Source organism: Epinephelus fuscoguttatus, linkage group LG17 (assembly GCF_011397635.1).
Source record: "Epinephelus fuscoguttatus linkage group LG17, E.fuscoguttatus.final_Chr_v1".
NCBI classification, from domain to species: Eukaryota; Metazoa; Chordata; class Actinopteri; order Perciformes; family Serranidae; genus Epinephelus; species Epinephelus fuscoguttatus.
The window spans coordinates 24203204-24229434 of NC_064768.1; the positions used below are offsets into that span (position 1 = coordinate 24203204).

At 40.5% G+C, this 26231-nt stretch overlaps 1 protein-coding gene across 3 annotated transcripts; it reads left to right on the forward strand.

Annotated features, from left to right (window-relative positions):
- The first annotated feature begins 2288 nt into the window (after positions 1 to 2288).
- Positions 2289 to 26231, forward strand: si:dkeyp-120h9.1 (Y+L amino acid transporter 2-like). Of its 3 annotated transcripts, none has more exons than XM_049601707.1 (12): positions 2289 to 2603; positions 11289 to 11507; positions 11851 to 12026; positions 12369 to 12511; positions 13525 to 13650; positions 15813 to 15957; positions 16266 to 16389; positions 20213 to 20316; positions 20440 to 20536; positions 20661 to 20810; positions 22481 to 22664; positions 24534 to 26231. In XM_049601707.1, exons 1-12 carry the CDS (start codon positions 2565 to 2567, stop codon positions 24626 to 24628), a joined length of 1602 nt encoding a protein of 533 aa, XP_049457664.1. In that variant the 5' UTR covers positions 2289 to 2564; the 3' UTR covers positions 24629 to 26231. The 3 variants fall into 3 exon arrangements, with proteins under 3 accessions (XP_049457664.1, XP_049457665.1, XP_049457663.1); XM_049601708.1 differs by having other exon boundaries at positions 2291 to 2603; positions 11134 to 11507; XM_049601706.1 differs by lacking the exon at positions 2289 to 2603 and having other exon boundaries at positions 7856 to 11507.

Here is a 26231-nt window from a genome sequence, read left to right on the forward strand (position 1 = left end):
ACACCCAAACATACGTCAAAAAGCACAAGGCTTTTAAAAGGCTTTATTGTGAAATGACTGACAGGAAGCCACATCCTATAATCTGATTGGCTTGACTCTGAGTCAGTAATGAGCGTTTATGTGCCTTCTAGAGCATATTAGCTACCACACTCCCCTGACGCGCCTCTCCTTACCAAAGGCCTGACAAATCCAATGTCCCCTTGTACAGGAGAGTTCAGGCCCTCAGCAGTGTGGGTGTTTCCCCTCTTTGTTTCTGTGGTGATGAGCTGCACCAGTCTCTGTCCATGGTGCTGATAGAGGAATAATAACCCTTGACAGAGTAAGATTTAGATTTAGTAGACTTAAAAAAAAATAGAATTAAAGAAACGTTGCTTTTTCTTAAGATTTCTATATGAGGTCCTGCAAGGCAAAAAAAAATGCAGTAATATGAAGTGATGCTGGGAGAATCAGGCTGGAGCAGAATTACAGTTTTCATATAGCCTGTGTGACGACACCCACAGCCTCAGTCATCTCAAATATAAGTCATTCAAATATTTAAAAGGCCAAATGATACCAGTTATTGCCTCTTTGTAACTGCATAGAATACTGATGCTAAAATCATGACCTGCCAAATAAGTGGGTGGATCATTACAACAACAGTCACTAGGTGGCAGCAGAGATCTACAACATGTATCATTCATTGTAAAGCTACTCTGCAGACAAAGCTTCATTCAGACAGACATTCAGCAAGATATGTCCACTTTAATTCAGATTTTCTTGCAGTTATTTGTAAGTTTATGTTAGTTTTACTGAAAACTGAATCCATGCAGTTTAGACTGTGGTTAAAAGTTCCACCCAATTCAGCTCCAACGGCATGTCCCTTATCAAAAGGCATGTGTTTGCATAGATAACAATACAGTTGGCACTGTTTATTTAAAACTATGCGAGAATGTCAAGATTATGCATGAACTCATGAATGGTCACTGATTAACCAGAGCAGAGTTTTTAGTTGTGGTTTGTAATGATGGTGTAGATATGCTATGAACACTGACAGGTACATAAAAAAAAACTGAGGTAGGGTGGAGTCAGGTAATTTGAGACATCAGGTAATATGGGTCCAACATGGTTTTATGTCTTGGGCTCTTTAATAGTAGCAGCTAGTAACCAAACATGCTGTTGCAGTGTTGCTACAAGTGTGCTTTACATGAAACAACCAGTATTGGCAGAGTGAAGAGCCAAAAAATCCACAGGTCCCAGAACTTGCAAGGGAAGCCACGTGGGATGTTACTTTTCTCTGAGAACTGCAGCTAAATCAATAAGAGTATGACACCAAAAATGGTTGACTTATTATTAAAATGTTTTCACAATACACTTGTGATTTTATGGGAAACAGTTTTGAGTGAGTCATCAATGCATTCAGGTAAAATGGGGAAAAATTAAGCTAAAAAGGGACATTTTTCTAAGGTGAAACCAGATTGTTTTTGGGTTACCAGGTGCCATAAATCACTAGATATGCTACTGTATACCACCCTGTCATATTACAGGCATTTCTAGTATTTTTGTCACCTCAGAATTAGCCATAGCCTAATTGTTATACGCACACACAAGCGCACACACAAACATGCCCATTGTAGACAATATGGCACTGAGGAGACAGGCAGCAAAAGAACAGGGAGAGCATGGCAGAGAAGTTGGGAGATATTTTTTGACGAAGTCATAGGTAACATTAATGATGTAATGACTGAACTGGTAAATGGATTTAACCACATTAGTGCTTATGTCTACGGTTATATGCTTGCTCTGTGCTCGTGTGCCCTTCTATGGAGATGCATTCAATCCGTTTTTATCTGTGCTAATGTGCTTCTGTGCTTTTGTGTGTTAATTTAATGTCATTTTCTTATATACACTTACATCATCAACCTGCCAGGGACTGCAGATGACTGCATTAGCCTGTATGGCTAAATCTGGCACATAACATAAACATAAATATGACTGTCCCATTTGACCTTACCAGCTGTCTGATTTCACCCAAACATGTCATGGGAGTTCTCCATCTGTTTGAAAGTCCAACATTATTTATAGGAATATAGTCAAGCAGAGAACCATAGCAAGTGGTAAAGTAACACTTAAGGTAGCCTAGTATTTAGAGTTTAAGGTGGTTGTCTTGGTAATGTCATAAAAAAGTGTCCAGAAATACCTGACTTCACTCTACAGGACAAAAAAGAAGACCCTCCTGGCACCTGAGTGACCGCATCACTGCTCAGCTACAGATCAATGCGCTCACCCGTTGGTATTTACTGTATGTCTGCGTGACGTGTTCGTTACTGTTCGCGGAGTGATGGAAGACACTCCACAGTCTGTGTCATCGTTTATAGATACAACAAGGATATTTTGAGAAACACTGATGTTTTCACCGGCTGTATAATTATCTGTCAAAGCCGCCTTGGTCCCCCTCTGTCCGTCAGTGGGTGTTGCCACACATCCCTTGGCGGTTGGTGATTAGGAGGAGCTAGCTACAGATGCTGACTGACTGGGATGTGACGTTAAACAGCTAAAGTTGGTCCCTCAAATCTGAAACACGGCACATGAGTTGCTCCAGCGGACTAAAAGGCGGCACAGCAGAGGTAACTTGTTCTATTATATTTTTTGAGTAACGTTACAGTCATATCCAATTTCAAAGTCTGTCCGACGCTCAAAAAAGGCGTTTAGGCTGAGCGTTTGCACTCGGACTAACGTTAACTAGCTAACATCATAAGTATGTATAGTGTTAGCATCTATAGCATCAAGTATGTTGCATCAGTTGGGGAACTTAGCTAGCCATGTTAGCTGTATGACACATCACAGAGCCGCCACATAGCGAGTTTAGGATGAATAACAGTTAGTGTTTGTATAAGCCAATGAAATAACGGTAACGTAGTGAAACACGGATTCATTAATCCCTCACTAACGTTATCCTCTTTTATTAGTGATATCCGGTAAGTGCTAACAACGCGATAAATTCATCCGCCGCTAACGGTAATTATTAACAGCAAGCGGTTATTTTGATGTATTAGAGCAAACTAACAGGACTGGGTGTTCTGGTTCACAACTAGGTTGATTGATGTCGGATTAAAAATACAGGTGAGTTAACGCCGTGACACGTGTCCACCTGTGAAGATTGTCCACCTTTCACAGTCCCCATCGTGTCTGCCGTCCGACTGTAGTTTGTTCAGTTTCTCAACTTGGGTCAGACACACAAGAGGAAGCTACCTCCTTTGTTTGTAATTAACTATAGCGTCAACAGTAAAGTTTAATAACTCAGTGCGGTTAGTTAAACTTGTTTTTCTCATGAGCACGGGGTATATAAACCGCACATGTAGTAGCGTGAATGTACAGAGTATCTTCCTTTCCTGCAGAGATGTCCTTTTTTAGCTTGTGAAGACACTCACTTAACTGCAGCAGCCATATTGCCTTAAGCATGCAGAGTAGATGCAACCTTATTGGTCAAGTCAAGGGACACATGGCGCTTTTTCCTCACAGACATTTTACTACTGTGTTTTCACTAGTGTTTGGCAAAGAAGTCATGTTTTGCTTTAAGGTCTTTTTTTTTGCTGAAGTCCTACCTTCTGCCAAAAACAACACAAAATAGAGAAAAGCAATCAAATACTAAAAGTTGTGAAGCTGCAACTAGATGTTTTTACTTGATATATGACTCTAACAGGGCTGTCAAACACACGGCCTGGGGGCCAGACTTGGCTCGCCAAAGGGTCCAGTCTGGCCCTCCAGCTGACTTTAATATTGATGCACATGTGAAGGCTGAGAGGTTTCAGGAGCAATTTAAACAGTGAGCACATACTTATGTATAATACTGCCTTAGAGGCGTTTCCACTCTGACCAGCTCACTGAAACAACAGTGAATACTTGCTGTGGTCATATTTAGAGATATTGAACAATATGCAAAATATTGTCAACCAGCAGCTTCAGTATTGTCTTAAAACAATATTAGTAGAACGCTGCTGCTTGGGCACTGACAAAACTTCAGATTGTAATGCAGGATATGACTTAACCTGCCTCCTCAGTAGCTTCCACTTTAGTAGAAAATTATGAATAAAAGTCACATGTAATGAAAGCATACTGTTGAATTTGCACATACCTTTTCTCTCTTCTTTGTTTGGTAAATGGATGAATCTTTCCAGATGAAAGAAAAATTTGAAGGGGTTGATATTTATACGTTATTATGCAGTGGTTGTACTGGTTCGGCCCACTTGAGATCAAATTGGGCTGTATGTGACACCCCTGGACTTTAGTGTGTAAATTAGAGTCTGTTTTCTGGTAGTTGATTCATATACAGTGCTTGATGTGAGTGAAAGTTATACCGCTGTGACGTTTTAACATCAATCAAATCATCAAAATCAAATCTTCCCCAAAATTTGGCGAGAAGTGCCACTCTAGTTTGTAAAAATTCCCCTCTAACACTTCAGAAACTGCTGGATGGTGTATGAACATTTCACAATCATACTACTCTATAACAAATGGAGCACAAAGATAACTTTGCAATCAGATAGAATTTATTTGTTTGGAAAGCAGATAGTCCAGGCAGTTCATTAGTGAATTTGAAGCCCTGTTTTTTTACTGCTCCAGAGTACGCCCTCCACACATAGTGTCATTGCAGCTACACATTTAAATGAATAATACATGGGGAAAAATATGCAGCCCTAATGAATTATAGTTTAAGATATTGTTTGCATTGTTTCCAGGGCATTTTGGTCTATCTGGTTGTGAAACATGAATTTAGTCAGACTGGTTTAGATGTTAAATAGTCCCACTCTCTTTTGTGTTAGACCGGGCCAACCCAGCCATGGAAAATATATCACATGTCATTATAGTGTATTGATATTAGAAACCTGCTGTGCATCCCTCAAGCCATCAGACTCTTGAACTCCATAAGATGATTACCCTCTTACACTGAACTCAGTCAATAACTCCCTACTCACACTCTCACTGATTTCTTGAATTGGAGCCCGAAGCTGTACATCTTGTGCACATTTAGAATTTCATAGTGTGCAGAACTGCTAAAAAGCCATGTTTCTGTGGGGCAGTATTTTAAGTCTTAGTTATTTTCCTGTTCATCAGGGGGTGTTGTTAACTTCAGCTAACTTCAGTTAGTGTGATTGTTTCTATGTTTGCGTTTCAAATATGCGCAGGAGCATGTGTGGGTGGTTGGGTGCTATATGTGGGCGTATACTATAGCTGACTGCACGTATGCTCATTTGACACACATATACCTGCTTTAGTTTAACAGACAACATCTCGGGGGGCCGTCCTAGCATTTAACTGGCTCTGTAACTTCAGTCTGTGCAGTTTGGCCGCATTCTTAGTAAAACAACTGATAAATTCTTCCTCTTTCTGCTGTCTCAAACAAGATACAGAGCTACAGACAACCTCATTCTTAGCAAAGGAAAAAAAAAATCCATACAACTAAATTTCTGTCTTACACCTGAGGCCTGTACTACAGAGCAGGATTTGGGGCTGTTGAGGTATCTTAAGCGTTATCCTTGAGTTTTCAGTCCTATGAAGCTGGTTTACTTTTTGCTGCTCCGGAACGGGTTAACTTCAAAGGATTGGATTACAACCTGTCAACACACACTTTTAGAGGTCAGTAGAGTCATTCAATTGTTCAAGACTTTCTGTTTCCACAACAGAGCTCCTAACAAACAGAGGCATTGTTTATGACACTAAACACATCACGATGATTTTTGCTGCAGTAATGCAGTGCTCGTGGCTGGGAGTAAAATGCAGAGGTGAGTGAGCTACGCGATAACCATCTTAGTGAAGCCAGATAATTAAAAGATATCCTGGTTATGTTGAACTTGCTTCATCAGGGTTTGACACTAACTTTTTTCCCAAGGAGCACACGTGCTCTTAAGTTGAAAAAGTAAGGAGTGCACAAAGAACTTTAGGGGCACAATGTAAATTGATCAAATAATGTGTTTTCCATAATAAACGTGATGCAAATAGACATTTGCATTAATTTTTTTGTATGAAAGTGCTTTATAAATAAAAGACTGATTGATTTACAAGCAAAATTATTTAATGAATTTGTATACAAAATGTACAGAAAGGTAAACTCATCAAGTTTTGAAAAAGTATTGCAATTTAATTTTGTCTTTAATATATTTCCTTTATTTAACCAGGGAATTCTCATTGAGATAATAATCTCTTTTTCAAGAGGATCCTGGCCAAGAAGGCAGCACAAGAAGTTACACAAAGAGTGACATACTAATAAACCTCAGATAAAAAAAATAAAATAAATAAATAAATAAATAAATAAAAAGGATTACATCCAGTATCAAATCCTCGCGATTAATCCATAAAACACGTACAAATGGTGGGCAGATGCTCCTTAATTTTAACTTTAAAATTTTCTAGACTAATACAACGGTCAAGTCTAAGATGGGTCTGAATCTCAGCCCAGGATTTTGGAGCGCAGACGCTGAATGCTCTTTCGCCAAAAACAGCGAGTCCGAGGGATTTCATATGCGATCTGACCATGAGAGCGCAGATTACGATAACTAGCAATCTTTGGAGTCAGTAATGAGCATACATAAGCCGGTAAGTCATGCAAAATGGCCTTGTAAAGAAAGATAAGCCAGTGTTCCATTCTTCTGTTGTGTAAGGAAGGCCATCCAACACTCTCATACAAGACACAATGATGGGTTTGAAAACTCAGGCCTGAAACAAACCTCAAAGCTGCATGATATAAAGAGTCAATCATTTTCAAAGAAGCAGAGGTAGCATGCATGTAGAGAATATCACCATAATCAATTACAGACAATACAGTTGCTTGAATAAGTTTCTTCCTTGTAGCAAAAGAAAAACAGCGTTTGTTTCTATACAAGAAACCCAACTTCACCCTCAATTTCTTAGTAAGATTACTTATGCGGTGATGAAAAGACAGGTTTTCTTCCAACAGAGAACCTAAGTATTTGTAAGTTGTGACATGTTCAACTAACTCATTATTCAGAGTTAAAATCTGAATATTATTTTGCAAGTGTGATCTGGCTTTTGAAAAGTACATCATTTTGGTTTTTTGGGCATTCAGCACCAGTTTTAGTGAAAAGAGGTTTCTTTGAACAACATTAAATGCCGCTTGTAATTTGTTTATTGCACTTTCCAGAGAGACTGATGACGTATATAAAACTGTATCATCCGCGTAAAAGTGGAAATTTACATTTTCAACATCTTTGCATAAATCATTTATATAAATAATAAATAAGATGGGGCCTAAAATGGATCCTTGAGGCACACCATTTTTAATATTTAAAAAGCTTGATGATTTGCCATCCACATTTACACATTGCTGTCTTCCACATAAGTAATCTTTGAACCAATTTAATGTCATTGAGGAAAATCCAAGTTCAGTCATTTTCTTTAGGAGGGTGGCATGGTCAACAGTATCGAAGGCCTTAGATAAGTCTAAAAAAAGTGCAACACAGTGTTCCTTGGTATCAATGGCATTTATAATATCATTGAGGACCTTTGTGGCAGTTACAGTACTGTGTTTCTTCCTGAAACCTGATTGCAAATCATTTAAAATCCTATGTTGTAATAAGAAATCCTTTAATTGGTTACAGACAAGCTTTTCCAGCACCTTGGCTAGGACTGAAAGTTTTGATATTGGCCTATAATTGTTAGGTTGTGATGGGTCCCCTGATTTCAAAATGGGTGTGACAAAAGCTGTCTTCCAATCAGTAGGTATTTTGCCCGTTTCAAAAGTCAGGTTAAAGATATATGTCAGGGCTCAGCAATAATGTCAGCAGCAGTCTTTAGGAGATAAGGATCAAGAGCGTCAGGACCTGCTGGCTTCTTAGTTTCCATGTTTTTCAAGGCATCAAGCACTTTAAACACTTCTATGGGCGCTAGATTAAAATTAGAGTCAGAGGGAAACGCATCTTCAGAAATGGAGGGACCATTTAGGTTCCGTGTTTTGGATTCAAAGAGCAGGCCTGAGGACACAAAGTGCTGATTTAAGTTGTTTAGTATACTCACAGTATCTGTGATTATTTCATCTCCGATACTTAATGATTGTGGCAGCGTACAATTTCGGCCCATGCCCATGGACATGTCCTTTACAGCCTTCCAGAACTTTGAAGGATTATTTGAATTTTCAGTCATTTGATTGACATAATAGTCAGATTTAGCATTACGAATTTGAGAAGTACATTTATTTCTTAACTGCCGAAGATGTATCCAATCTGATTCAGATTTTGATTTTCGTGCACGTGCCCATGCTACATTTCTTTTGTGAATGATGTCAGACAGCTTATCTGAGAACCATGGATTTTCACGTCCTTTAACCTTGAATTTTCTCAGCGGGGCATGCTTGTTTGCAACCTCTGAGAATAATGATTTAAAATAGGATAAGGCCATTTCACAGTCAGGGATAAGATACAGTTTTTCCCAGTCACATAGATGAAGATCATATACAAAAGCTTGTTCACAAAAATGCTTAAAATGTCTTTTGATTAAAATAACATTAAAATTCGCGTTTAATGTTATTATTTTATATATATTATCTTTGCAATATGATTATCTTATATAATGTTATTACTATCCTAAAACATTCTCCAGGTCCTCTGAAACTCTGCAGGACTTAAGCCTATTTCACACAGAGCTTTCGCGACACCCACTGCGGGGTAGGGTGCAGAGGACAGGATTTGGGGGAGTACAGGCTCGTTCAGGAGCTACAGCTCCATGGTGACCGCTTTCGGGTCTACTTCAGGCTCTTCTCTGCTATTGGACGCGCGGCACCGAGGTGTCGTCACAGCGCGTTGCGATAGTATTTAAAAAAATTTAAATTCGAGGCAGGCTGGCGGCGCGCGCTGCTCAGCTCGGCGGCATTGCGGTGCGCTCTTGCGCCGCGGTAGCACATACACAATGAATGGGTTCGTCGGTGGAGGTCTGCGCTTTGCGCGCTCTGTGTGGAAAAGGGCTTTATTTCCACCCTGCCCAGCAGCGGTCCTGTGGCGAACGGTCCCTAAAGGCCTCTATACATGATTAGCTGTAAAACCGCTTTGTGCTGGCTGTCCCATTGTTTGGAGAGGGCAGCAACGCCTGACAAAGCAGCACCGCTACCCTCGGCGTCGCATATTCATTGTGCCGACAGTGGCTTGGAAAACCGCCCATAACCGTGCCACACAGGGAAGACGGAAGAGGGAAGGCGGCTGGAGTTCCTCCAACATTTGCAGTTAGATTATCATATTTTTTTATTGACAAAAATATAGGCTGCTTCGGCTGATTTTTTTTTTTTTATTTATTTTTTTTTTTTTTACGCGCACATGTGCCCCTAAATATTTTTTTCAGTTCGCACACACCTATTTTTAGTCGCAAATGCGAGTGAAACACTCGCACTGTCGAGCCCTGTTCATAGTACAGGTCCCTGGGATGTGATGTGTGTTTTGGCAAATCAGAAAAATGCTAATACCAGGTATAAATACAAAAGTCTGTGTCAAATGTCATTATTTAGATAATGTATCTAGATGCAGATCATATGCTAACAGCAGGTGTAAATTCTGTTGTCTGTTTTTGGATTGAAAATACAAAGCATATACATACAAAAGTTTTGTTTTTTGTATTTTTGTTAAAGGTAGGATCTGGAGGATTTTCAAACAAAACAAAATATAGACATATACAAATGAAATCCTGCTTAATCATCTCCTATGGGCTTCTACTCGTGTGTTGGTGACTCTGTTTGCAGAGCTCCTGCCCTTTAACTGTATTTTGATGTTTTTGTGAGCTCGGACCGCTCGGAGAGAGCGCAGGTGCCGTGCCCGAGCGTGTCCGAGCGTGCACCAGCGCGAGCCTTGCCTAAACTTCTTCTGTGAAGCCTTCTTCCGTACCTCCGGGCTCCGTACACCCGGGAGAGTTGAGCCTGATAGGAGGGGCCAAATTAGAATGTGTGTTTACAAACAGCAAAACAGCAACTGGAACCCAGACCCCACCTTTAAGACAGCTCCACCTTATTTTTACAGCTTCTTCCAAGAAAGACAAGTTTGGTTAGTTGTGGTTAAGTTTGGAGCAGTTTGTCAGGGTAGTGCCATGTTGTGAATGCCGTTCCTTATGAACTGAACTATCACATTTGGTCTCACCTACATTAGCAGCTGCTCCTGATTGGAACATAACTACGCTGTGTCCTTAGAGCAAACATGCATCTGACTATCACACCGTGTAGCGTAACATCAGACCCTCTCCGTCCTCATTGAATCTAATAAACATGCACTATGTTATGTAAACAAACTACGGTATTTTAGCAAAAGGAAAAGCAAATATGGTGCATATCAAACCTCCAGATTCTCTTTGAAATCTATAAAGAAAAAATACATATTTATCGCCAGAGCTCGAAAACTGCTAGGCAGTCATTTTGCTCTGAGATCATCAACATCCTCTTTGCCACTGTTGACAGGTTAACCAACCCTCTGGTTCCACTATCCCCCAAACTAGTTTCTACTGGGGGTGGTGGAAATAATCAATTCTACAGGGATGATTCGTCATGAACTTACAAGTGTCAGTAATTGATAATCTAAATGTTTGTTAATAACATAATGTTGACAGAAGGAAACAGGCAAAACTCAACTGTGGGGGCAGTGCAGCACCCAGGCAGTCTACAGCATTGACACGCAAGAGTTAACTCGTAATTCATCTTCACAGAAGGCAGTTCTTAATTTAATTTCTAAATAATTGCATTTGCAAGACGAACAGAAAGTATGTTGTGAATACTTTCTATGCCGTCACACTGAGACTGACGTTCACGAAGCCGATCAACAGTAACATTAACAAATGAGACCAGCTGACCAGCACACACTGCAGTGGACTCTTTTATTTATTTTTATTTTCACTTACCTTGCACTTTTAAAACTGTAAATCTTTCACCTTTGTTCTATTTTTTATTACCCTTTATTAAAACCCCATGAAGCACATTGAATTGCCTCGGTGTATGAAATATGCTGTACAATTAAAATTGCCTTGCCTTGCCCTGTTGGAGCCAAAGTGTCCATAAGGCAAGAAACAGTAAACCAATCGCACACTGAGTCAGGATCATCTACTCGTCTCCCTTCAGCAAAACTACAGAGATGTGTAAAGGACTCTGTGACACTGTGTTTCTTGCTTTTCTTACAGATCATCCCAGTAGAGAATTACTCCTCAGATTCAATGATGGCCGATTGAGACAGGCATGGTGTCAGCCTTCAAGTGACACTCCCACCTCCCTTCCTTTTGTCTCGGTCAACACCCCTCCAATCATTTTATTGTTGTATTGTTTTACCTCGTCTCAGTTTCTGGTGCTACCAGGAATCAGTCCGTCCTCTCTGTCACTTCCCTGTTACCTTCTCCAAGCTGAGGCTGACGGCTGTAAATCCTTCACAATGGTTGCTGAGGTAGACTCAGCGTCTCAGGGCAGTGGTGTGCGGCTGAAGCAGGAGATTTCCCTCCTCCACGGGGTCTGTCTCATTGTGGGGAATATGATAGGCTCCGGTATCTTTGTATCACCTAAGGTAAGAGTCTTTGATAGCTCAGTGAATATATTTGCGGTGATTACATTTATTTTCGTGTAGACAAAATATAGTTTCTTGCCCTTTGATTGTAAGACGCACACTGTTAATCAAACATTTCAAAGTCTGAAATCGGTATTTATTGAGTGATGTTAAGGTTTGTTTTTTTAGTCTTGTGCAATTGTTTGGTCTGAGTTTAAACGGCAGCTTTCACAGCAACCTAAACAACATGAAAATTATTTATTTTGAACCCACAAGAAGTGAGACAACTCTGATGTGTAATATAAATTCTCACATGCTTTACTTTTTTTGTCATTTGATAGTGTATGCTCTCATTGTTCTGTAGGGAGTTCTCATATACACAGGCTCATTTGGCTTGTCCCTGATTGTATGGGCCATTGGAGGGGTATTTTCTGTTGTTGGAGCGCTATGCTATGCTGAGCTGGGTACTACCATCCGTAAATCCGGAGCCTCCTATGCCTACATCCTGGAGGCCTTTGGAGGTTTCTTGGCTTTTATCCGGTATGTTGTTGTTTTACTCTTTCAGCCTTCAGATGTAATCTTTTAACTCATTTTAAGACACAAATGTAACTCAATAGTTGGTCTTCTACCACATGTCCTTTCTTTTAAATTCACCAAACAGGTAGAACAGGCCAACCTCAAGCCTGGTATCCTTAAATGGCTTTAAACTGGCTGCAGTTCAATTCACCAATAAACGCATGATTAAATATTGCCCTGTTAATGCACTGTATAATGTAATGTGAGATGTACAGTCTTAAGTCTGCTATTCATTGTTATTTTACATAAGTTTAACAACAATATGTTTTATTTATGCCTCATAACTAAGACTTATCTATTCTGTAGACTGTGGACGTCGTTGCTGATAGTTGAGCCAGCTTGTCAGGCAGTGATAGCGCTGACCTTCTCCAACTACCTGGTCCAGCCCTTCTACCCTACCTGTCCATCCCCCTATGTTGCAGTCCGTCTCCTCGCTGCTGTCATCATATGTAAGGCTTGGCTTATACTAAACACACTTACATGCTCCTCTTAATCTGTTTTATGCTTTTAGATTACTGTTGAAAGGACAAAGGGGACCTGGGTGAGGCTTTGTGTGTGTAGATATATTAGGCTTTATTAGATTAGGCTTGGGTTGCTAAATTGGCTTTTGTTTCGCACCCTGTTGTGTTTGCAGTACTAGCTTTATTTAATTTGAGGCTTTCTCTTAGCTGTTAGTTTATATCATCCTCCCATGTGATTACTGTTAAGCCATTTGCAAACTGCTGAATGTTTGAGGAAGAGGTCACGAAATGCTGCCACAATAGGTGAAAGGGATCAGCTCCATGTATTTAAAGTAAACACAGTGTTTAAGTAGTTTCTGTAGTTATCGTTAGCTGCAGCACTAGATGTTAGACCATGCATGCTGCATTTAATCAGGTAGTCTTTGTTTCCATTGCGCTTAAAGGGATATGTGTGTAACTACACTTAATACCTGTTGATTTCCTCACAACTCTGCCGGAAGTCTCCTGTGCTTAGTGAACGGCAAGCCTAAAGCTTTTTGATGCTTCTAGATGAAGGGAATTGAAAAAGAATTACAGCTATTAAATACAGATGTTAATCCTAAAACCTGTTGGTTTTGTTTAGATATGATCTGTGTGCCAAGTGTGACTGAGTTGGGCTTCAGAAGTAGTCAGGGTGCCAATGAACCAGTAGGGTTTGTGCTTTTACCGTATATAAACAGTGTAGAGCAGATTTTCAACTTGATAAATGAATTTACTCACGACCCCATCCCACTTATACACAAATACTCTGTATATCTTTTGTACATCCAAGTCCTCTTTTCATTGAGTTTATTATAGAAATTAAATAAATCAATAAATATGTTCTCCAGACATTCTTGATTTTAAATTTGAATCCATGCTTTGAATACCCTTCTCTACTTTTGTTCAGCATTTAATATAAACTCTGTAGTTGTTATGTAATATTGGTTAACTGCTGCTGTCTTCCTCTTTGTCTCTTTCAGGTGCACTGACTTTTGTGAACTGTATGAAAGTGAAATGGGGCGCTATTCTTCAGGTCGTCTCCACCGTAGCTAAGGTCCTCGCTCTCATTGTTATCATCATTACTGGCCTGGTTAAACTGGGACAAGGTAGGGTATCCTGTCAACTCTGTATTATTCCAACACTACTGCTTTAACTTTACTAAAAATTGAAGGCATTAATCACTGCTGCATTGTTTATGATTAAATCAGTTTCACTGAATCAGTTAACAGAATCATGTCAATAGTTAAAATTAGCCAATGTAAACTTCTTTTTCTTCAAAGCAGTACAGAGGTAAATATTGTCCCTGCTGCACCACTGCTCCAGTTTTGAAGTAAATCTGCTTCAGGCTAGAGTTTGGTCAATTTGTGGTTTTACAGGTTTGTGCGGTGTATGAGCTTAAACCACTGTGATTACATGCCTTTCTGTTGAACTCTCACTGCTACTTTCTGGCAAATTATAAAGAAGCCTACATCAGCAGACCCACAGTGTTAGATTCAACCTGTACTGCATTAGTGATAAACTTTATCACAGTGTGATTTACATAATATTACATTTGTTTAGAAGTAGACTAATGGAGCCCCTTGTGTCTGAAAGGCTGTACACAATTCACTGCTGAGCCAACGTGGACACACAAGAGATTAAATTTCAGTAGTGGGTGGAGATGCACACTGCGCACTTTGTTTTAACATGTGCATGAAAAATAAAGTATGGAAAAATATTTATGTTTCCAGACTATTACCACTGTTCTAAAATACTGTTTTCTAAAATAGAAAATTAGGTATTTCCAAAAATAATTTAATCAATCCGGGTCGTGTTTTATGCCAGGCCAGGCACAGTTTGTGTGAGAGCAAACATTAGAAAACATACCACCCCTTTAACCTGATTGACAAGTGGTATGTCCAGTCCGCTACATGCTGCACTATGTAGAGGAGAGGAGAGAGCTCTGTCTTACCTCTTCATAAACTAAAGTCATATTATTTTGCACGACGGACGCTTCATATAATAACATAACAATATAGGCCTACTATTTATGGTGTTATGTCATCGTGTCATTCTGACTCTACATGGTCACGCGTTAACAATTCTCCTCTGCTCTCTGTATCGCATACGGCGGAGTTCCGCCACACACACAGGTGAGCACGCTAGAGCGGCACGGGCCGCATTTTCCTGACCAAACCTGACCCCGAGCCCGGTGCAGTTTGTCAGCTGACAAAGTTATTGTTATGGACACTGTGTAAATAACCAGCAACAAACGCACAGACAAACATGCTGCTCGCACAGCAGCGCAGCACGGCCCTCTTGGTGCTGAGCTTATGCTGCCTTCAGGCGTTGTCACGTAAATAACAACTTTGAGCATTTAAATAGGTCATAGCACAAAACAGCAGCATGTCATGTGACTTTTTACTGTTATTATATTCAATAAAATTTTATTTTCCTAAATCTTGAGACACCTCATATGTAAGCTAGACAGACATTTCACCTGCTCATTACTGTGCACAAATGTACTGTATGTGCTTAGTCCTAAAGAGCCCTCCTGGTGACAGTAGATACACAGAAACATCCCAGCAGGCTGTGCTTTGCAAGCTTACAAAAAAGTTTCACACATTTGCTTCACCTCCGCTGCTACAACTCCATCCTAGGGGAAACACTGCTGTGTGCCTTTTTTTTGCAACAGGTGGATGTGGTAGTCTACTGGTAGAGTAGAGAGAGAGCTGAGTAGAGCAGGGCAGAGAGATGGAAGCAAAATATATTAAACCTGGTGTTAATACAGCAGAACTGGAGAGAGGGGTGAAAAATAAATAGACGGAGAACGATTGATAAACATTGCCACTGCCCCCCCCCCCCTTCCCCCCCAGTGAAAAAAAAAAAAAAAACCTTAGCATTGAACCCTGCATCGTCAACATGGGGGAGAAGGCGATTCTGAGCCACATGAAAGGAAAAAACACCGACGTCTCGTTACTGCATCACTTGCACCCAGAGGCCCACCCTTTATGCCTCAGCCCAGACATTGAACTTACCTGAGTTTTTATTTGCATGCCATCATGGTACTTGGCCACAATCGCCTATTAAGAATAATTAAATATGATGTGAAATATGATACACTGATATATTTACTCAGATGTCGCATATTTTCTGAAAAAAAAAACAAAGAAACAACAATGCCGAAAAGTTTCTGAGAAGTGAAATTCCAAATGTGTAGGAACCCTGCATGTATTTTGGGGTGACAAGACAAAATAAAAAAAAGACGTGTATTGTTAACTCTGTGTAGGTTTTGACCAGAACTTTGAGGACTCGTTCAAAGGCTCCAAGCTGAACCCTGGTGACATGGCCCTGGCCCTCTATTCAGCTCTCTATTCCTACTCCGGCTGGGACACACTCAACTTCATTACAGAGGAGATCAAAAACCCAGAGAGGTATGGGGTCTGGTATTTCAGAAGATTTAATGCTACGCATGATTGCTTTTCATCACAATTGATAGCAGGTTTTAATTCACCACATAACTTTACCCACTGTGAATCTAGCACTGCATAAATCTGACTTAAAACTAAGTAATCTTGTGACTTCCATAAGTTATCATGGCCTCATTTTACTCAGTAGAAATGCATCACAGCTACAAATGAATTGTTTTTAGTACCACGTGTTTTGCAAGGATTTTATTTCACAGATCTCTTCAGTAAATATTTAAGATACAACTAAGAGCTTTGACTTTTCTCATTTTCAGGAATCTGCCCTTGTCCATCGCTATCTCCATGCCTGTTGTCACTGTGATCTACATCCTGACCAACATAGCTTACTACGTCGTCATGGATGCAGACAAAGTGCTTAGCAGTGAAGCTGTTGCTGTGGTGAGTAATTTTAATGCATTCTCTTTGTACACTAAAGAAGCTGTATATGAGCAGTAAGCGAATCTGACAGTCCAAGCGTGTGCATACTAATGTCTGCCCATAAACTCTATTAGTACATTAGAGGACTTACCCAAATTGACAGCATCTGCTCAGCCTCGTAGGGGAAGCAGGTTTTGATCTTTCCTTCCTGTCTTCTGCTGTCATCTCTTTCAGTCTGGCTGGCAGCCACACTAGCGTCTGCTGCGGTACTTGTGTTTGGTTATCTGTGACTGTAGGAGTCCAGATGATGACAGGAACCTCGTTTAGCTAAAGAGGTTAGCGCCCCACACAGGAACATGGGGAAGTTGATGATGTGATTAGTGCATTGGAGGAGGAAGAGTTGTACTGGTATTTGTTAATTGTTTATTAGAGTATTGATTCTAATGGTTTACTAATGTTCAAACAAGTTATAAACTTTGTGCTGTCTTGAAAGCAAGCTGAGAGAGACAACAAATGTTTTACTAATGACTGGATATGTATATGGAGAGAGTGATGGTGTCAAACCTTGTCTAACTGGGCACAGGGCACTACTTAGACTTTACAACTCAGCACTGCACTGAATGTTCTTAGTATTTGAACTTAGACCCTGTTTGGCACAAACATTGTGTTAATATGATATATCATTGCTGAGTTGTGCTTTTGGCACTCTGGCACCTGGGGAGTCGAGCTCTGTCTTCTTATCATTTGTAGACAGCTGAGTAGCTCTTATCAAAGTATGAGATTAAGTAATACGCAGTTAATACCAAAACCCACCTCACAGTTTCTTTATCTTTCTCTCAGCCAAATACACAGAGTCTCCAAACGGTAGACAGCAGTACAACATTTTGCCAATTCTCATTATTGCAGTGGTGATTCCTGCTGGGTTTATTTTCCTTAAAGAATTAAGGAGCTATTCCATCAGAAGACACACACACTCTCATATATATGCAGACCAACCCCCTATTTTACATAGAAGTGTAACAATCGATCGACCAATATCATCGATGCAAAGTAAAAACATCGACCCATGTCATCACCTTTGTGTGTTAGTGGAGTCAGTTTAAGTAAGTTTTACTGCACTTAACCAGCTACAATTATTTACGTTATATATGCGTTGTTTTTATCTTTCATGGCCAAAAGTAAAAAAGAAAGGGGTGGCAGCTTCTTCTGTAACAGCCTGTGTAAAGTAGGAAAGTAATATCTTCTCATAGCGATTTGACTTTGATTTGAATCAATCTTCTTGAAATGAAAATCATTTATGGTGGTGTCATAACCCGCGTGTGTTATTTAAAACCATTGACACTGTTCTTAATGCCCCACAGCCTGTCAGCTTGGAGGCATCTCCTGAAATGTGCAATAGCTTCCTGCATTTTTTTTTATTGATAAGGTTGCTACTGCAAGGGCTCTCATCCCAGCCCCTGCATCTGACCCCTCTGTCCCTGTTCCTTGTTCTGCAGCTCTTGATAAGTTTGAACCTGTGTCTCTATCATTTTTAGAAGTTCTGATTGGCCATATTATCAGGTTCTCCCTGTGACGTTGTCCCTCCTGGTTTCTTTAAAGTAGTTTTCCCTAATATAGGGCAGTCGGTTGTGGCCATCATTAACAGCAGTCTGTCCTCTGGTGTTGTTCCCCCGAGTTTGAAACATGCAGTGGTCCAGCCCCTACTTAAGAAACCTGGCCTTGATGGCCAGTCTTATCTGGCTGACAGAAGCATGAGTGTAAGCCTTGGAAACTCAAAATCCAGTTCTGCTCCACTGCCGTACGGGGTTCCACAGGGGTCGATTTTAGGGCCCCTGGGATCCATCCTGAGAAAGCATGGCATCTCTTTCCATTTTTATGCGGACGATAGTCAGATATATGTGTCGCTAAAAAAGAAAAATGCCTTCTCACTCACACCACTTCTGGCATGTCTTGAAGACATCAAAGACTGGATGGCCTTGAACTTTTTAAATTTTAATGAGAAAAAAACAGAAGTGATGGTGTTTGGTCCCAGTGGCCTTTGTGAACCCCCCCTGTTGACTTGGGCCCTTTGGCAGGTTTTTTAAAGCCAACAGTCTCAAACTTGGGTTTTAAGATGGACAGTGATTTTAAATTGGATTGGCAAATTAGCTCTGTAGTGAAGTCCAGCTTTTCTCAAATTAGACAGCTGGCTAAGGTGAAACCTTTCCTTGCACAACAGCACTTTGAAACAGTAATCCATGCCTTTATTACATCTCGACTGGATTACTGTAATGCACTTTATCAGCCAGTCCTCCCTTGCATGTCTCCAGTTGGAGCAAAACGCAGCTGCACGCCTGTTAACTGGAGTACGTAAGAAGGAGCATATAACTCCCATCCTGGCCTCCCTCCACTGGCTGCCTGTGCACTTTAGAGTCCATTTTAAGATTCTTTTATTAGTTTTTAAATCTTTAAATGGGCTGGCCCCACCTTACCTCTCTGAGCTTCTTCACCCCTACGCTCCTGCTCGGTGCCTCAGGTCAGCTGATCTGCTGCTCCTGGAGGTACCGAGGTCCAAACGGAAGCTCAGAGGGGACAGAGCTTTTTCCGTTGCCGCTCCTAAATTGTGGAACGAGCTACCCCTCCACATTAGACAAGCCTCCTCACTGTCCATTTTTAAAACTCGTCTAAAAACCCATTTTTATTCCTTGGCTTTCAACTCCGCATGAGACTCTGCTTCTGTTTTAGTGTTTTATGGTTTGTTTTATTTATTGTTTTATTGTTTTTAAATTGTTTTAAAAACAATAAACAATTATTTTAGTATTTCTTTCCTGTCAATTGTTTTATGTCCCTGTGTTGCCTTGTCTATTTATGTACAGCACTTTGTTTCAGCTGTGGCTGTTTTAAAGGGCTATATAAATAAAGTTGAGTTGAGTGTCAGACTGCTGCTGCTCGACCGTCCTGTTATTACAGCTCGCTGTCTTTCTTGTGTGCAGCAAGTTAGAGAGCAAACGGTTATGTGACTGCAGTGAAAGGCTAAACACCATGCAAATATGGACTGACTGAAGATGAATATTTTTTTAGATAAGAACATGGTTGTTAGTTTTTGAAATGGTTTATATTTCTTCAATAAATTTTGACTTTTGGACTTGACTACACTCTGGAGTTTACTGTTACTGGGATTGTTTGGATCACATTAGCTGTGCCAGTGACTTGATGATACAGCGATATCTTAAAAATAGCCTATGTGTGATGTTTGCTGACATAGTGGCTAAATCTGTCCATTGAAAATGTGTTTTTTTTTTTCCAATATACCTTGGTTACAACAAGATTGGGCTGACAAGGCAGTTTTTGTATTTATGTGTATGGTATTTATTCAGTTTGGGTAACCTACAAATACTACGAAGCATTAAGGTTGGCTCAAGTTGGCAGGCTGACTCAACAGAGACTAGAAATCATCTCTGTTGCTCGGTAGTTTCTAAGGGTCGACCTACTTGCTGTGGTAGTAAACAAAGTTTCATTACATAGGAGTCAACTGACATAACTGATTGTTTCCAGTTATTAGTCAGACTCCATGTATTTCCATGGAAACAGATAACACAAGCAGAAAGTGAATACATTTTGACTGTGTCCTTTATTTTGTCAGAAATTTTTGTATTATCTCAATATTACACTATTAATATTACAGGGTGAACTTCAGTGATGCAGCACGGCCGAGGCTCTCAAAGCACTATACTGTCATCAGAGTAATCAGCTGTTTTACTGTTATTTGCAAACACTCTTATTCTGTGTTTTTATGTTTAGAGCCACTGATCTTATCAATAAATTCATGTGTAAGGTTTCTAAGGTTTGTTGCATGTCTCCTCAGACGTTTGCAGATGAGGTGCTGGGCTGGGCTCGGTGGCTGATCCCTCTATCCGTGGCCATTTCCTGCTACGGTGGCCTCAACTCCTCCATCATTGCTGCCTCCAGGTCAGTACATGCAGTATGTGCAGCTTTACCTCGCTGTTCTCCAAAATCCTATTTCTGCCTGTGATGTTTTGAATGTTAAAATGTCAGCAAAACATATAAGCACCGTTTTTTTTCCCCCTGCAGGTTGTTTTTTGTTGGTTCCCGAGAAGGCCACCTGCCTAATGTCCTGTGCATGATCCACATAAAGCGTTTCACCCCAATTCCTGCACTGCTTTTCAATGTCAGTACCTCATATTTCTTTTGGTTTTGAGATGAAATTGTGTATTTGGATGCCTGTTCCCTGGTGTGTCCTTGTTATTAAACTCAGTGTTTTTTTTCTGTGTGTTTTGATCCTCTCTTCTCAGGGTGGCATGTCTCTGTTCTACTTGTCTGTGCCTGACGTTTTCCAGTTGATCAACTATTTCAGTTTCAACTACTGGTTGTTCATCGGCCTGTCAATAGCCAGCCAGATCTACCTTCGTTTTAAAGCGCCTGATCTGCACCGACCAGTTAAGGTAATAAAAAAAATGCAGTATGAGCACTGATGTGCATGTTTAAGGAACATAGTGACTCAGACCTTCAGGCACACATGTTTCTGTGCATCAGTGCGGTATGTAACATACACAGACGTGAAATGTATGTCAGACAGGTAACTACAGTGACACAGAAAGCTAGCTAGCTTCAGAAATGTTCATCAAGTGACTTATCTGTGGTAATTCAGTTTTGACAACTCATCATTTTGCATTATGTGACTGTGGGACATCTTGAAGCTCCTGAATCACATTTGTTAGCTGTGTTGTTTTAATCACCTGGTCCTGGGAAGCGATCTGAATCATTACAGTAGGTGTCGGAGAATTTCCTGCTTGCAACTCAGATTATTCATGTGTTATATTTGCATGAAATCTGTACAGAAACTACACCGATCAGCCAAAATATTAAAACCACTGATAGGTGAAGTGAATAACATTGATCTTTTTGTTCACACCACCCACCCAATAACTGTTACAGACCAAGTACACCCCCTTATGGCACCAGCACGCCCTGATGGCAGTACTCCCTCCCAGCAGGACGCAAAACTGCTCAGGAGTGGCCAAAGGAATGTGAAAAAGAGCTCAAGGTGTCGACCTGGCCTTCAAATTCCCCAGATCCCAGTCCAATCAAGCATCTGTGGGATGTAGCACCTCGCAACCCACAGGACTCGGAGGATCTGCTGCCAGTGCCCCAGTGCTGGACACCACAGGACACCCCCAGAGGTCCTGTGTCCATGTCTCAGCAGGTCACATTCCCACTGTTGATCGGATGTGGCTCTGACCTCTAAAGGCATAGGTACAGGAGCTTTGGAGTACCGTCACGTCTCACTGATTCTTGATCAGATTGGGATCTGGGGAATTTGGAGTTAAGACCTCATGCCCTTTTGACTTCACAGTGTTTAGGTGGGTGGTGCGTGTCAAGTGGTATCCACATGAATGCCAGGACCCAATATTTCCCCAACAGAACATTGCACTGCAACAAGATGATCAATATTGTTGACTTCACTTGTCAGTGGTTTTTATGTTGTGGCTGACTGGTGTATATATCTGGCCTTCTGGCTGAACACCCTGAAAAATATAATACAGTGTGCTTTACTCCTTGCATCTACCCTGTTAGAAAGGTGTATGTTGGGTAAACAGAGCCACCTTTTGGCCAAAGGTGTCACATTATGACATCTCTTAAACCCTACAAGTCCCCATGTGATTTCTTATCACATCATTGACAGCACTCAATTAATGGTAAACATAAAAAGCTGCTCTCTGTCCTCTCAACAGAAATGGTTACATAGATCATGTGCTGTCTATTCTCTTTGAAGCATTTTTGATGATCAAAGTCAGTATGACTTTGAGTTATGACAATAGCCCATGATGTTTTGAATTTGATCACTCAGTTTATTAGATTCTTTCAGTAACCATTAAAGTAACTGCACTGGACACTGGCTGAGCAATTTAAGGGTGATTAGAGCCACAATTAAATCATCAGAGGACTATGGTCTAAACTAATAATATTTCTCAATGTAATTGTTTCAAGTTTTATTCTCTCTGCTTTTTCTCTCCCGACCTTTTGCTACCCCCATTCCTCTTTTCTGTCTCCCCTTTTTTCTTACTTTGCCCTTGTCATGCTCCTCTGCCCGTCTTCTCTCCCCGCCCTGCAGCTCTCTTTGTTCTTCCCCATCCTCTACTGCTTGTGCAGCATATTCCTGGTAGTGGTTCCCCTCTACAGCGACACCATTAACTCTCTGGTGGGAATTGCTGTGGCACTGTCTGGCGTACCAGTCTACTTCATTTGCATCCATCTGCCACCCAGTTCCAGACCAGCCTTCCTCAAAGATATGCTCGGTAGGAAGCTGCAACTAATGCTATAGTGCACATCACAGCTGTGGTCATGTTTGTTTTGGGAGACCCTTGTACTCCTTTAATAGTCTTTGGCTGCTTTTGATAACAATATTTTTACCTCCGCCAAGGAGGTTATGTTTTCGTCGGTGTTGGTCTGTTTGTCTGGAAAATAACTAAGTTCTGAACGGATTTTGAGGAAAGGGAAGGAAAGGTTGATAATGCTGCACGCTCTCCGAGTGCTTTTCTAGTCTTTTACTATAATCATTTATCTTTTAAATTCAGATGCATATTACAGCTTCCTTTGGGTACAGTGGTTCCTCTACCGAAGCTAAGCTATGTGATGCTGTGGACAGGAGTTTTTTCATTTGGCAAGTAAATCTCAGAAGGCTGTCTGCCGCACTGGTGGGTAAATGTACCAAAATAGTCTTGTAGTAAAAGGCTATGCTGAGTCTCTGTCGCATTGTGGCGTCATTCATGGGTGCAGTGCTCTGCTGCTCCTCTCCTCTTTGAGTTTGATGTGCTCACACACACTACGGATATTTTAACTCACATCATGCTGTGAAACTGACTGCCAGAAACGCTCCTAGCTTTGCAGCAATGAATATTTATTAACACGTGCGCATAATGAAAAATGTGGAAAGTCTTTGGCAATTAGACCCCGTAGAGATGGTATGATTTAAGGAGGGTGATGAATCCATAGTCGAATAGGGAAGTAGAGGTGGTGAAGATGAGATGAGAGGAAGATGGAGAAGTGGCAACGATCTGGTTGAGTAGAGGAATCACCCTTTGTTGAGCTCATCCTGGACTCTGGATACGATGGCCGGAAGTGAACCGGGTGGAGGAGGGCGCGAAGATTCTGCCTAAAATGATGGCTGACAGCAGCAGAGGAGAGGGCAGATATAAAATTTTACGATGCCGTCCTGATTGGCTGATAGAGATTGTGGCAAAAGAGTGAACACCCATAGACAGCTGATTAGAGGAAGCAGTGGGATAGAGAGAATTGTGAAGCACAGAGAAAGTCTTGCTGCTTGAAGTTACGCTGAGCTTCATATGTAAGATTTCCCTGTGGGTGAATGTGGTTATGATGTATGGACCACCTCTGAAAGTGGCTTACTAGACGTACTGAAAGTTACATGTAGACCTAATACCATAAGCACATGTAAAAACAACTTGTCTTAGTGTTAAGAGCTGAAGAATGATTGAGATTAGGGTCTCAAAGTTCAGTTTAATGTAGAGCCCATGAACTGTAAACAATGTTCGTACAAGGAGTGTGATGTGCTCGAATGTTGACAGACAAAAAATCAAGTACTAGAATACCTTGAAAATAGCCCAAACTTATTTACAACCATTAATATAGATAAATAAACAGTCTTAGATATTAAATATACAAACAACATCTCAACTAAGCCCAGATAAATAAATAAATAAATAAATAAATAAATAAACCAACCCATCAGCATCACCCCTCATCGTGTGCGTCTTTTTAAAGTGCACTAAAACTCTAAAAAAAGTGCTAAACTCCTCACCTAACCCATTTCATAAATCCAGCCCACACACTGACACAAACATACTTTTCAAGGTTGTTTGAACACAGTGTTTTCTTAAGATTTAATTTTCCTCTTAAATTATATTCGCTTTGAGTGAAGTCCTTGAAAAGGGGAAAAATAGAGCTTGAAAAAGTACTTGAAAGTCCTTGCATTTCATTTTGTAACAACCGTATGAAACCTGTGCAAAGGGTTTTGTAGTGCAGGTAAGAATACTCCCTCCTAATATTATTAACCTTGTATGAAAATGTTTGTTTTAAAACACTGTATTGTGTTTTCAAAGATGTTCTCTTGACTGCAACCCTTGTGTTTTTTTCTGACACTGCAGATGAGATCTCTCTGTACACCCAAAAACTGTGCATGTGTTGTGTGGCCTCGCCTGATATCGACTTGGACAATATAGACCCGGACAAGATCGAGTGATGGAACAACAAAGGCCTTGTGTGAAATGCTGTATGGAGGGATAGCGGAGGAAGAATGAACACAAAGGAAGCTGTGGGATGCAGACAATCAGGATTTAGATGAGTATAGGTTGATTGATTAAAGATGGATGAACAAACTTGAGATATGAGCTCAACACACCTCCTCTCCTCCTCTCCTCTCACACATGAGCCACATGTGCAAAAGAGCAGGTTTTTATTTAGAATAAATTAAAATTGTGTAAGTGATAACCCTCCAACAGAAAGCACTGTACAGATTAAGCAAGTGAAACTTGAGCACACTCACACATGCTCTTACACAATGCAGTACTGGTTGTGCAGTTTCCTCCACACATGCGCCCATACTCAGCAACTCACACACACATAAGCTGACCGAAAGCCTTAGTGTGACACTACGACAAATGGAAATTAACAACATGATCTACGAGGAATTGACTCAGCGAAATGCCTGAAGTGATTTATACACAAGCAGGAGGTTGGTACGGAAAATACACCATGGATTTAGAAGCGTTCATACCTTACATGCGTTGGGTCACGTCTCTCATTTTAACTAAGTTACTTACATCATGTGAATGTGTGAAAGGTCGCCTGGGTGGTTTAATGCTTGTGACCCTTTTTAAAATTATGCCTGTAACTCCTAATCAGAGGTTGGAAACTGTATGTTTTCAGTCTTATTTGAACATTGTTAGGGGCCTTAAGATTAGAAGATGACTCAGTGATTAAAAATTTAAAGTCTGATTACGCAAGACCCCTCAGATTTATCTTGCAACCCAATGGTGTGGGTCCTGACCACTGGTTTAAATGCTGAAAGTTACAGACCTCAAGGCCGTCCCCCTGCTTGTGTGTGAAGGTTTTTATTGGTTTGCATCAACATCAGACAGGTAATTTTCCATTATGTGGTACTTGTAGATGTGTTACAGTTCTATTGTAGTGTTTTTTTAGAATAAGCGTTTAAGCAGCAACTGTATGGATATGGCAGCCAGACGACAGACCTCTGAGAACTATAGCAAATTTGCACATCTTTGCATTTTGTGTTTTGTTGTACAACTAGCTTGTTTATAGAAAAGCTGTACTCTGATCTGTTTCTGAACTGAAGGACCAAAATGGACAGATGAAAATGGTTTGTAATGATTAGCTAGTGTCGAGGGAAGAAGAGATTATGTGCTGTTATTTATTGCAGTTTGAACAAGCTCGTGATGCGTCAGCTCACTGCAGATACGATCATAAATCTGCTCAAACGTGCAGCCTGCTTTTGCTCCAACTCAGTCCATGCATGTGAAATGTTTTATTATTTCCACTAAATCCTTTAAATGCACCTTCAGGGCTATATTTGATTTCTGGTGCCTCCTAGTGGTGATTTATATTTACCTCCAGGGACAAGCTGTAAGATTTTATGTTGTTATGCTGTCATCTTGTTCTCTCTTTTCAAACCAATACAAACCAGTGAGAGGAATATTTAGTGTTATGGATATCAAAAAAGGAAAAAAAAATTTAACTGTGTGATTTAGAGCTGTAATGATTAATTGATTAGTTGCCAGCTATTAAATTAAATCAATTAATTTGAGTCTTTTTTTTTTTTTTTTTTT